We start from the raw sequence: 12,699 nt of genomic DNA on the forward strand, positions 1-12,699 counted from the left end.
ATAATAAAAAATAATAAAAATAAATAAATAAATAAATTTTAAAAACTTATCTTTTGACTAAAATGGGTATTTGAGGTCACATTAAAATTGCTCATTGAAGAACTTTCTGACCAATATTATACATCTTCCTATACACCTCCGACTAAAGATGCTCCAAGGGAGGAGAATTCAAATTGATGTTTTACTTCTTTTTTATTCAAAAGAAGCTCAAAACTTTGAGGAGGCCAACTTGTTCAAAGTAATTTTGAAAGGTTCCCGCTGATCGTAATTCATGCCAATATTTGCAAGTTATAGGTTGGAACCAAGACTTTCATTAATATTTCTTGAAGAGGAGTATTACAAAAATATTAATATTTTTTAATTTTATTCCAACCGGAACGTCTTATTACTATTTTCCTATAAATCAAAACGAAGCCAAAACAAAACACTTGAACACAAACCACAAATATGAACAAGTTTTAATTTAGTTGTAGGCATCAGGGGTTAGCCATTATGAAAAAGATCAAAGAGTTCTAAGGAAATATGAAGAAAATTGTTGATCTCCAATATTCAGGTTTTGATTTGGAGTGAAGGGGAATGCTGTACGTGCTATAGACAGACCACAACAATTGAGAGTCTGACCTGATGTGAACAGCTATGCCTGTAGATCATCGACCAGTTTATGCAAGTTGGTACTGTATAATTCTATTGTTGTCCCTAACACGACTAATAAATGCACTTCCAGAAGTTCAATTTAGGAATGACTTGACCTGCAATTCAACATTGGCTGCAATGCGTCGACTTTTAATTGGCCGTCATTTGGCTTTTCACATCTCCAAACTGGAATATTCAATTGTAACAAATATTATCCAAATACAGAGTCCTATTCTATTATATTCTTCAGATGCCCTTATGTCCGCAGCGACTATACCCGTTGTGAATGTCCAAAAAGTATTAATAGAGAATATGACTAGACATACTCCAATAATACGTCAACAAAAATTGAATTATTGAAAAGTCCAGTAAATATAACAGCGAAAGACACAAAGTGTTAAGTTCGGAGAGAAAATGACCTCTAAAACATTAATCATTTAGTGTTATGGTGCAATGGTATTCCTATTTACTTGTACATAAAAGATCTTAGGTTTGAACATATAGATGTAAGTTCAAAAGCAATTTATTTTCTACACCCCTTGGTGTAAAAATATATCTTTAAAAAAATGATGTGTGATCTCTAAAGCACTAATTGGTAAGCACAAGAAAATATTGAGGTTAGTCCACCGCGTGGAGTAATTGGCCATTTCTTATTCAATTTCCAGATGGTCCTTTCCTTGATTACATTACAAAATTTCCTTGTACAAAAGTAATGGTTCCCACGTCCATGATGAATAAAACCCCATTAAACAATTAGGAGCTTGCGTAAACCTTTTGATCCACCTTCTGCCTCAGCCTATAAATACCAATATCCTCCTCACTTCTTCACAACTCAAAATCTCCGAATACATCATATTTCCTTCTTAGTCTTCCTCTTCGTCGATTATTTTCCCACTTCACAAACACATCTCAAAAGCATGGGTGTTTTTACGTACGAATCTGAGTTCACCTCCGTCATCCCCCCCGCTAGGTTGTACAATGCCTTTGTTCTTGATGCTGACAACCTCATCCCTAAGATTGCACCACAGGCAGTGAAGAGCACTGAGATCCTTGAAGGAGATGGCGGAGTTGGAACCATTAAGAAGATCAACTTCGGTGAAGGTAGCACATACAACTATGTCAAGCACAGAATCGATGGAGTTGACAAGGACAACTTTGTGTACAAGTACAGTGTCATTGAGGGAGATGCTATATCCGAAACAATTGAGAAAATCTGTTACGAGACTAAGTTGGTGGCTTCCGGCAGCGGTTGCGTCATTAAGAGCACCAGCCACTACCACACCAAGGGAGATGTTGAGATCAAGGAAGAGCATGTTAAGGCTGGCAAAGAGAAGGCCTCCCACCTTTTCAAGCTGATTGAGAACTACCTCTTGGAGCACGAGGATGCCTACAACTAAACATTGTCTGCTGCTGCATTCATGTGTTATTCAGTCTCGTGTCATCTTTGCTATCGAATATTGGTGTGGTTTTAATCCGTTTTATATTTTTTTCCCCTTCCAAAACAGTGTTGGGCTGCACGTAATTGAAGGTTTAGATTGAAGAGTGAATGTTGTATTTTCTTTCATTTGTAATAAACTCAAAATTAAAGGATCTGATTATTCCTGCAAGTTTTTTTTTAATGCACATTTGTATTTGCTAATGTTATGTTCCACTTTCCTAACTCCTTTAGCTTACTGAACACATGAGAAGCGACATTTCAATTACCGGCAAATCATGACATTTGAATCTCTACCACATAAAAGCATAAAGTGATGAAATGAAAACTCTGATTTCGTTTTCCTTGTAAACCATTTGGTTCATACCATAAATACGCCCACGAGTTAACACACCCATGATGAGGATTTAAGAGCTTATTTTTCCTCATCCTTATGTGGCATGACTCACCTCCATCTACGGTTCTTGCTTCTTGCATTCAAATTTTCTTAGCTTATTTGATTTTCGATTTTTAAATTAGTGTACATCACACCATACAGGTTAGGTCCGTTATGCTAACGTGTGGTTTTATTTTTATATCTAACATATTTCTTTTGATGTTTCAAAGCTTGTTTTTCAGGTTTATACCTTTTAGAGGGGTTAGGCTCTATGTTACTTCCCTCTTTTTCTTGTATTTCTCGTTTTGCTTTCAAGAAGAGTCAAGTTTATGTCCCTCCTCTCGTTTTGCTACTTTTCAGCTTAAAATGAACCGTGTGTAAATAAGTAGACTTACCAAACAAAAATTTTACTCAAATTTTTTTATGCGTGCTTTTATAATAATTAGAGCAGTACCAAACCTCACCTTAATTGTTTTTTTTTTTTATGAATTTAGTGTTTTTTTTTAACAAACGATATTATCTACACTAAAGAGATAAGAGATCGAGCTAAGCCCCACAATGGGCTAGCAATAATGTGGTTCAAATTCGTCTTTGGCGAGAATAGAATCTAAGACCTCTCACTTATAAGTAAAGAGGAATATCACTAGACCGTGATACTAAGTAACATTTATTGTATTTTTAGTTTGCCAAGATTATTCTTTGGTACAATTATTTTAGGGGTTCAAACATAAAAGAAATTGAAAAGCATTAGGTTTTGCATATCATAACTAATGTCTAAGGCCTAACAAATCAATAATGCAAAAATTATCCGACATCATGAACTAAAACATAAAAATAACATACAGCATCAAATCGACCGTACCAAATTTACCAAACCTAATGAACTAAAACATAAAAAATAAAAATTGTACCAAATTAATCGTACCGAATCTACCAAACCTAATGAACTAAAACATAAAACATATGAACCGTACCAAATTGATTGTACCGAATTTACCAGACCTAATGAACTAAACATAAAACATATGAACCGTACCAAATTGATCGTACCGAATTTATGGGACCTAAACTATATAACGTACCTAATTAAAATCACAATATAATAGACTGTGACAACCCGTCCCTAATTTTACGTTTTTATTAATTTTAAAAGTGTGAATTTATGAAAATGCCCTAGAGGCAAGGACCTTGACTTCCGTTGACCATCGATTTGAGAGATGTGGGACTTATTCTTTTAACATATCCTACTCGTTGGTACGAAGGCATAGGCGAAAGTCGTTTGAGAGTCTGGATTATAACAGTATAATTATAGATGTTTGAAATTTATTATTTAAAGTTAGTTAAATAATTTGAACTCCCATTTTGTGGGAAGGAAGCCAATTGGTTTTAAGGGAAGAAAAGGGACCAATCAAAATAAAAGAAGGGTGGACCAATCAAAAATGAGGGGAGAAGAAAAGAAAAAAAAAAAAGGGAGAAAGCTCCCAGCTTTCCTGTGCACGCCACCACCGCGACCACCCAATTTCCAAGGTCGATTCCGGCTAACTCTGGTGGAGTTTTTTGCCACCACCACCATCTTGAAGCTCTCATTCCCCTCTACAAAACTCACTCAAGAACCACCTTGATTAACCATGGTATATGGCGGTTAGAGGCCACGAATGTCAATGAAAATCAACAATGCCCCGACCAATCTTTTCAATTTTTCGGAAAATCGGCAAAAAGATGGCCGATGCCACCACTTGGGCTTTGTAGCCCATCATTCCAAAAGCAAAACCCAACCAACCTTGACCCCGTTGGACCACCGTAGAAGACAAATCGACACTGGGAAGCTTTAGGCATCCGCCGGCTTCGTGGGTAAAATTAACCATCTTCCGTCCACTTTTGAACTTTGTGGCAAGTATGAAAGTTGTTCCTCTCTTTGAGATCTTCACTTATGTGAAATTTGAGAATTTTTGGAAATAGTGGAATTTTCTGGCGAACCGTGGTGGCCGGCCATCATGCGCGGCAGCGCATGGGCCGAGACTCCACCTGACCTTCCTAGGCTAATTTTAAAGCCCCGATTCAATATTTGACATCCGTTAAGTGAAATTATGATGTTTAATATAGTTTCATAGTTGACCACCTAGTTGGCCATTAAGAGGTCCTTGCATGAATTGACAATCCGACCGTTGGATCGTTACCAAACTTTAATACATTATAGTATGTAATATTTGAGGATATTAGAAATGTATAGATTAGGAATCTAACATACGGACCTTCCTGAATTAGATTTGTAACTTTGTAAAATAAAACGTTGACCGCCACTTGATTTGGCAATTGGCGAAGATCTACCCGTTGGATCATAATGAAACTTTAGTGTGATATTTTAGAAGCACAATGTGAATCTTTGGAAGTTATGGATTGAAAATCCAATGTGCGGATCTTCCGGATCGAATTATACTTGGTTGTAGACCCTACCGTCGATCTTTGATCAACAGCTGACTTGTGATCAATGAGTCTCAAACTATTTTAGAATGTCCTTGATGATGTGCTTTATGTGAATTACGTGATATGAGTTTTGAGATGTGACTCAATAATTGGTCTAGGCCCAATCGTTCAGGACGCCTCGATGTGCATGCTAGAGAATCATAGCGTGAACTCCAGGTGAGTGGGTCTTTTCCTTTTATCATGTATATATATATATATATATATATATATATATATATATATATATATGATTGATAATTCCACAAATGTTTATAAATTGAATTTCATATAATTTCTGTTAATGTTTTGGAGGACTAGCGTGAACTACGAATGACTTGATCCCTGTTTAGGATACGTAGGCAGTCTAACGAGACGTTAGATGCACCCATACAAGATGTGAGATTAAATAATTGAGACAATAACTTTGTTTGGGAAATTGAACAATGTGAGGGACATTGGTGTAAAATGTGAGTTTTAACCTTATGTGTTGGTGGTTAAATGTTGCTTATAAATCAATGTGTGAAGAATCAAGAATTTAAGTAAGGAATCATAAGTATTGATAGTTAATTAAACTAGTGTCTAGTTGGGCTTGTCACCGATGATTACCCCGAAAATAAATAGTTCGGGAGTAGGGAGTTACAACTTATGCATTTTATGCCATATTATATATATATATATATATATATATATGTATATAATTTAAAATGCTATGACATGGTTGAGTATTAGATTGCATCACAATATATCCATATGAATATTACTTGCAGATAATGATTGTGAATGCTTTGAAGGGAAAAGGTGAACGTATGACACCCAGGTAAGTTCAGGTGAGTTTATGGTATTAACGGAAATGATTGAGTTATGGTATGACTATATTGATGTTCTAAGTAACTCCAACTTTGTCCTACTGGTTGCCTATGAATTATACATGTTGTATGGTTAGAGCTCATCAACCTGCACCCCAGTGTTAGTTCTCTCGCCCAAGGACAGGGCCTAGCCTTCTCGTGATCGTTCACCTCCCGCACCACATGCTCACCTTGGATCCAAATTTGGTGCCAGCCTGTCGTACATACCACATTAGGTGGTTCCGACTCGTAGGTGACCTGCGATTCGTCGCACAGCCTTCACGTGATCGTAGCACTTGAGCGTACTTATTTACACCCAGCTTGTCGTACAGACCACTTTAGGTGGTTTTAACTCGTGTGTAGGTATACATATTGATGAGCTATTGGCTAGCATGTTATTGAGCTTATTGGCTAGCATATTGATGAGCTATTGGCTAGCATGTTATTGAGCTTATTGGCTAGCATATTGATGGGCTATTGGCTAGCATGTTATTGAGCTTATTGACTAGTATGTTATTGAACTATTGGCTAGCATGTTGATGAGCTATTGGCTAGCAGGTTATTGAGCTTCTTGGCTAGCATATTGATGAGCTATTAGCTAGCATGTTATTGAGCTTATTGGCTAGCATGTTGATGAGCTATTGGCTAGCATGTTATTGAGCTTATTGACTAGTATGTTATTGAACTATTGGCTAGCATGTTGATGAACTATTGGCTAGCATGTTATTGAGCTTATTGGCTAGCATGTTATTGAGCTATTGGCTAGCATGTTGATGAGCTATTGGCTAGCATGTTATTGAGCTATTTGCTAGCATTGATTGAGGAAATATGGTTGCAATCGTACATGTCACCATAGGTGACTTCCGACTTGCGTGCTAGTATGGGTTGTCAAACACATGATTATTTATGTTGCTAACGAGATGCTATGTCGTGGTATACTTTTGGATTTACTATTGTTATACATTTGATTTCATACTTATACGTAGTATGATTTTCTGGAAACTATACAGGTTTTGCGACAAAGGGTTACCACCTTTGATAATTGAAATGATTTTGAAAATCTTTGTGTTGCCCACTCACACTTTCTACTTTGCACCCCTTCAGGTTCTAATAGCAAATTTCCGTATCAACGATGACTTGTGGCACTCCCAAGTTCAGGTGGCTCTTATGATGGTATAATTATTATCTTACCTTACTATACTTTACTTATGCTCTGTATCACGTGTGAAAGGGGTCCATAATTGCTCATCACGCACTCGTGTACTTAAGCACTTTTAGGTTTTAATTTATTCATATTTTATACACTATCACACTTTATGGCTTTGTCACCTTTTAGGTGTTGGCCAGCACAGCTCGATTTGGAATCCTAGTGGACATTTCGAGTCAGAATGTGTCATAGACCATATCTAAACTTCAGACCTAAACTAGTACAACGTACCTAATTGTTATTTAACACATAACCAAACGTACCTAATTGACCAACAGAACCAAACAATGAAATTCCCCACATAGGCCTTTCAGTAAACACATGGTATGCTTTGGAAAGTAACCATGTCTATGCCAAGACAATTTTTAGATGTAAATTAGTGCATTCTCCACACAATATCATTATGAGAGCTTTCAAAAGTGTGGCAATGGAACTGGTTATAAATATTTCAAAATTTGAATAATTTAAAAAAAAAAAAAAAAAAAAAAAAAAAAAAAAAAAAGAGGTTACATTATAGACAAAAAAGATGACATTGTTGTAGAAAATGAAGATGGATATTACGTTTATGGGTGATAGTGAATCTACCGTTACATTTTAAAAAACTTTGATGGTGGAGGTTACGTTGCAAACAATGAATATGACATTCTTGTAAAAAATAGTAAAATCTGTGATTTTGTTATAAGTAACATGTTATGGTGCATTAAAATAAAGCCTATATTTTCTATTGTAAATATTAGTAAAATCATCTCATTAAAGCCCTTATCTCTAAAAGCCTTATTTTACATATTGTATATTGCATATACTGTTCAATATATATATAGCATGTTCATGCACACACAATTGATATGTCCAAATTTCGAATATGCAAGTTATGTTATAATATGCTACATTGTTATGTTGAATTGTGTGAGTCAAGGGAAAAAAAATAAAATAAAAAATAAAAATAGAAACACGAACTAGGGTTTTAAAAACCTAAATCGAAAAAAAAAATGATAAAATTGTAGGAAGTGTTCCTTAACTTTAATTCAATTGGAGCCATGATTATTCAACTAAAAATCCATAACCTAGTCCCTTAACTCATAAAAAAAATGCAGCTATGGTCATTTCGTCAACTCTATCAGAATTCTGTTAAAATGAGTTATGTTGGAATGACTATTGCTACAATTAGGTTGAAGTTGAGGGACCACTATTCTAATTTGGTTAAAGTTGAGGAACCATTTCTCCAATTCAGTTAAAGTTAAGGGACTATTGCTACAATTTTTTTGATTTGGTTTTACATATTTGCCTCTTGATTCAGCCTCACGTGCATGTCAATTGACTCATTTTTACGAAAGTTCTAATGGAATTGATGAAAATGACCATGATGTATGTTTTGATAAGTTAAGGGACTAGTGGTCATGAATTTTTAGTTGAGGAACCACTACTGCAATTAAGTTAAAGTTGCGGGACCATTGCTTTCCTCAAAAAACATAAAAAGAAAATAATAATAATAATAAAATTAAAAAAAAAAAAAAGAGGAAATCGCAGCTGAGCCGTGGCCTGAATGTGCACCGTCCATGCCACTCCGTCGAGCCGAGCCTGCACTCCAGCCTATGCTCCAAAACGGCACCCTGCAGCCCCATGGGCTTGCTACGCGCACTGAGCCCGTCCAGTTTTTTGGGCTTCTTCTCCCTGCCAGGCCTGCTGCTGACACCTCGCTCGGGTCAACCCAGCTTTGCTGGCCTGCTCCTGCTCCTGCTGGGCTGCCTTCTTCTGGGCTCAAGGCCCACGCATGGGCCCCCTTTTTAACTGCAAAGCCAGCCAGCATATGTGTTCCATTCCATTTCTCCGGCCAGGCCAAATTTTTGGCTTGTTCTGCTTCCAGCCTGGAACCGAAAGTATTAAAAATTCCCGTAAATATAACAGCGCAAGGCACAAAAAGTGTTTAAGTTCTAATCCCCCACTGAGGAACTTACTGGATCATACATCGTATAAGGTAGAGATTGAAAAAATAACGAAGATGAGTAAAGATAATTAAATAGTTTAATTATTTATGACTAGGATTAATTAATATGTTAATTAATCAAACGAATAAATTCGTTTTAGACCTCAGATTAGTTTTGGGCCTCAAGGCCCAATGGGCTTCAAATGTCAAGTCCAATAACTCAAGTTGTATGACAACTTGAAAACACGAAGGGCATGAAAAGCCCAATGAACCCACATGGGCGGGCATAGAAAGTGTGAGGGAGAATTGGTTTTAATTTCAATTATGTCACTCAATGTAAGTGGCTATAGAAAGGAAATTATAACTCATTCCCTCATAAGGTTCTCCACCTCTTCTAATTAGCTTGGGTAGTCATGACATACTGCTAGGTGTCACTCATGGTTTATGAAAGCTCTAAATGTGTATAATCACTAAAGGGAGAATTGAAAAGTAAGTTTCAATTCACAATCGCTTTAAAGAGTTCTAATCGCCCACTGCCTCGCTAAAAGGAACCTAATGAATCGTACACCATGTAAGGTAGAAATTTAAGAAACAACGGAGATGAGTAAGGATAATTATGGTTTAATTATTTATGGCTAGGATTAATTAATATGTTAATTAATCAAATGAATAAGTTTGTTTTAGACCTCGGTTTAGTTTTGGACCTCAAGGCCCAATGGGCTTCGAATGTTAAGTACAATAACTCAAGTTGTATGACAACCTAAAAACACAAAGGGCATGAAAGCCCAATGAACCCACATGGCCGCCCATAGAGAATGTGAGGGAGAATTGGTTTTAATTTTAATTATGCCACTCAATGTAAGTGGCTATAGAAAGGAAATTATAACTCATTCTCTCATAAGGGTTTTCTAGAGAGAAAAGAGAAAAACACAAAAAACTCTCTTTTCTTTTAGGAGGCCGGCCACCCTTGGAAGAATGTAAGAGAATATGACTTCTAAAGGTCTAGTGATATTTATTTTTACTTGTAAATAAAAAGGTATAGGTTCAAACGTGTGGATGACAAGTTTAATATCAATTTTTTTTCCACACCCCTTAATATAAAAATATATTTTTGTTTAAAAAAAATGATGTGTGATCTCTAGAGCACTAATTGGTAAGCACAAGAAAAAATTGTGGTTAGTCCACCTCGTGGAGTAATTGGCCATTTCTTATTCAATTTCCAGATGGTCTTTTCTTGATCACATTACAAAGTTTCCTCGTAAAAAAAGTAATGGTTCCCACGTCCATGATGAATAAAACCCATTAAACAATTAGGAGCTTGCGTAAACCTTTTGATCCACCTTCTGCCTCAGCCTGTAAATACCAATATCCTCCTCATTTCTTCACAACTAAAAATCCAATACATCATCTTTCTTTCTTAGTCTTCCTCTTCGTCGATTATTTTCCCACTTCACAAACACATCTTAGAAGCATGGGTGTTTTCACTTACGAATCCGAGTTCATCTCCTTCATCCCCTTCCCCCCACCCCCGGCCGCTAGGTTGTACAATGTCTTTATTCTTGATGCTGACAACCTCATCCCCAAGATTGCACCACAGGCAGTGAAGAGCACTGAGATCCTTGAAAGAGATGGTGGAGTTGCTTTCTTTCTTAGTCTTCCTCTTTGTCGATTAGTTTCCCACTTCACAAACACATCTTAGAAGCATGGGTGTTTTCACGTACGAATCCGAGTTCATCTCCGTCATCCCCACCCACCCCACCTCCCCCCCCCCCCCCCGGGGGCGCCACCACCAGGTTGTACAATGCCTTTGTTCTTGATGCTGACAACCTCATCCCCAAGATTGCACCAGAGGCAGTGAAGAGCACTGAGATCCTTGAAGGAGATGGCGGAGTTGGAACCATTAAGAAGATCAACTTCGGTGAAGGTAGCATATACAGCTATGTCAAGCACAAAATCGATGGAGTTGACAAGGACAACTTTTTGTACAAGTATAGTGTCTTTGAGGAAGATGCTATATCCGAAACAATTGAGAAAATCTGTTACAAGACTAGTTGGTGGCTTTCAGCAGCGGTTGCGGAATCAAGAGAAGGCCTCCCATCTCTTCAAGCTGATTGAGAACTGCCTCTTGGAGCACTAGGATGCCTACAACTAAACATTGTCTGCTGCTGCATTCATGTGTTATTCAGTATCGTGTCATCTTTTCCATCAAATATTGGTGTGATTTTAATCTTTTTTTTTTTATATATTTTTCCCAATCTAAAACAATGTTTGGCTTGTATGTAATTGAAGGTTTTGATTGAAGAGTAAATGTTGTATTTCCTTTCATTAGCAATAAACTAAAAATTAATGGATCTAATTATTCCTGTAAGGTTTTTTTTATTTTTTATTCTTTTCTATTTTTAATGCAAATTTGTAGTTACGAATGTTAAGTTCCATTTTCCTAACTACTTTAATTTACTTAACCGATGGGAAGCGACATTTCAATTACCAGCAAATCATAATAATTGAATAACATCTGAACCTCTCCCTCATAATACCCTTAAGTGATGAAATGAAAGCCCTGATTTCGTTTTCCTTGTAAACCATTTTGTAATTCATACCATAAATACGCCCATGAGTTAACACACCCATGATGATGATTTAATAGCTTGTTTTTCCTCATCCTCATGTGGCATGACTTACCTCCATCTAGGGGTGCAATTCGGGCGAATTCGAATGTTAACCCAATCTTAACCCAACTTTTACAATTTGGGCTCAGGTTCAGGTTGAGTTTCATTCGGGTTCATTTGGGCTTGGGTTTAATTGGGTTGAGTTCGGGTTGCCCAACTTTTTTAAGTTTAATCTTGTAACAACTTAATTTCCAAGAATTCCTAAAAAAATTAAGCCAAGTAGCATCAAAGCTACCTAACTTTAATTTCATAAATCCATCTACTATAAAGCTTTAGCATTTAGAGACTACAAATATGGATTGACTAATCAAAACCTCTTATTCCCTAAAAACTTAAGTAATTATAAAGGGTAATTTAAAAAAAAAATATTAGAAAGTGTGTTGGTTTTTGGACTTGGCTCACTTGCGTGTAGTATGAGCATTAATTGATATGGGTTACAATTTGGTTAGATTGGGTTTGGTTAGTCAGGTTGGTTTAGGGATGGACGGGCAAATGATCAACCCAACTCAACACAATCAATGAACGGGTTGAAATTGGGTTGGGTTCAAGCAGGTTATAACTAAAAAAAACACCCACTTGTTCGGGTGTAAAGTCGGGTTGGACATGGGCGGGTTCGGATTGGCCCAACCCAAGTTGCACCCCTACCTCCATCCGCGATTCTTCCTTCTTGCATTCAAATTTTCTTAGCTTATCTGCTTTTCGACTTTTAAATTAGTGTACATCACGCCATACATGTTAGGTCCGCTATGCTAATGTGTGATTTTATTTTTATATTTAACGTATTTCTTTTGGTGTTTCAAAGCTTGTTTTGCAGGTTTTTTAGAGGGGTTAGGGTCTATGTCACTTCCCTCCTTTTCTTGTATTTCTCGTAAATAAGCAAACTTACCAAACATAAATTTTTTTCTAACTTTTTCATCCATGCTATTAAAATAATTTGAGCAGTACGAAACTAAGAAACCTTTGTTTTCCTTAATGTGTCATCGATTCCTGGCTTTTTTACCCTTTTTTTTTTTTTTGCAACGGGTGTTTTACATTTCTGAGGTTTTCTATTGTCTATTGATGTTCTGCTTTACTACTAAACCCATTGAAGATAAAGTTCTGCGAGCATATCGAAGCAGAGATTAAAGTCGCAAGCCAATTAGAACAT

General features: G+C 36.6%; 2 protein-coding genes across 2 annotated transcripts; both read left to right on the forward strand.

Moving 5' to 3' along the window:
- The first annotated feature begins 1,446 nt into the window (after positions 1-1,446).
- On the forward strand, positions 1,447-2,240 carry LOC103959357 (major strawberry allergen Fra a 1-3-like). The gene has a single exon (XM_009371707.3). The coding sequence runs from the start codon at positions 1,551-1,553 to the stop codon at positions 2,028-2,030; it is 480 nt and encodes a 159-aa protein (XP_009369982.2). The 5' UTR covers positions 1,447-1,550; the 3' UTR covers positions 2,031-2,240.
- An 8,346-nt stretch (positions 2,241-10,586) lies between these two features.
- LOC125471305 (major strawberry allergen Fra a 1-3-like) lies at positions 10,587-11,432 on the forward strand. Its single transcript, XM_048571581.1, has 2 exons — positions 10,587-10,635; positions 10,673-11,432. Exons 1-2 carry the CDS (start codon positions 10,587-10,589, stop codon positions 10,996-10,998), a joined length of 375 nt encoding a protein of 124 aa, XP_048427538.1. The 3' UTR covers positions 10,999-11,432.
- The last annotated feature ends 1,267 nt before the right edge of the window (positions 11,433-12,699 follow it).

This window comes from the organism of the source record quoted next, unplaced genomic scaffold (assembly GCF_019419815.1).
Source record: "Pyrus x bretschneideri cultivar Hongxiangsu unplaced genomic scaffold, Pyrus_bretschneideri_v1 Contig6, whole genome shotgun sequence".
Lineage (NCBI taxonomy): Eukaryota > Viridiplantae > Streptophyta > Magnoliopsida > Rosales > Rosaceae > Pyrus > Pyrus x bretschneideri.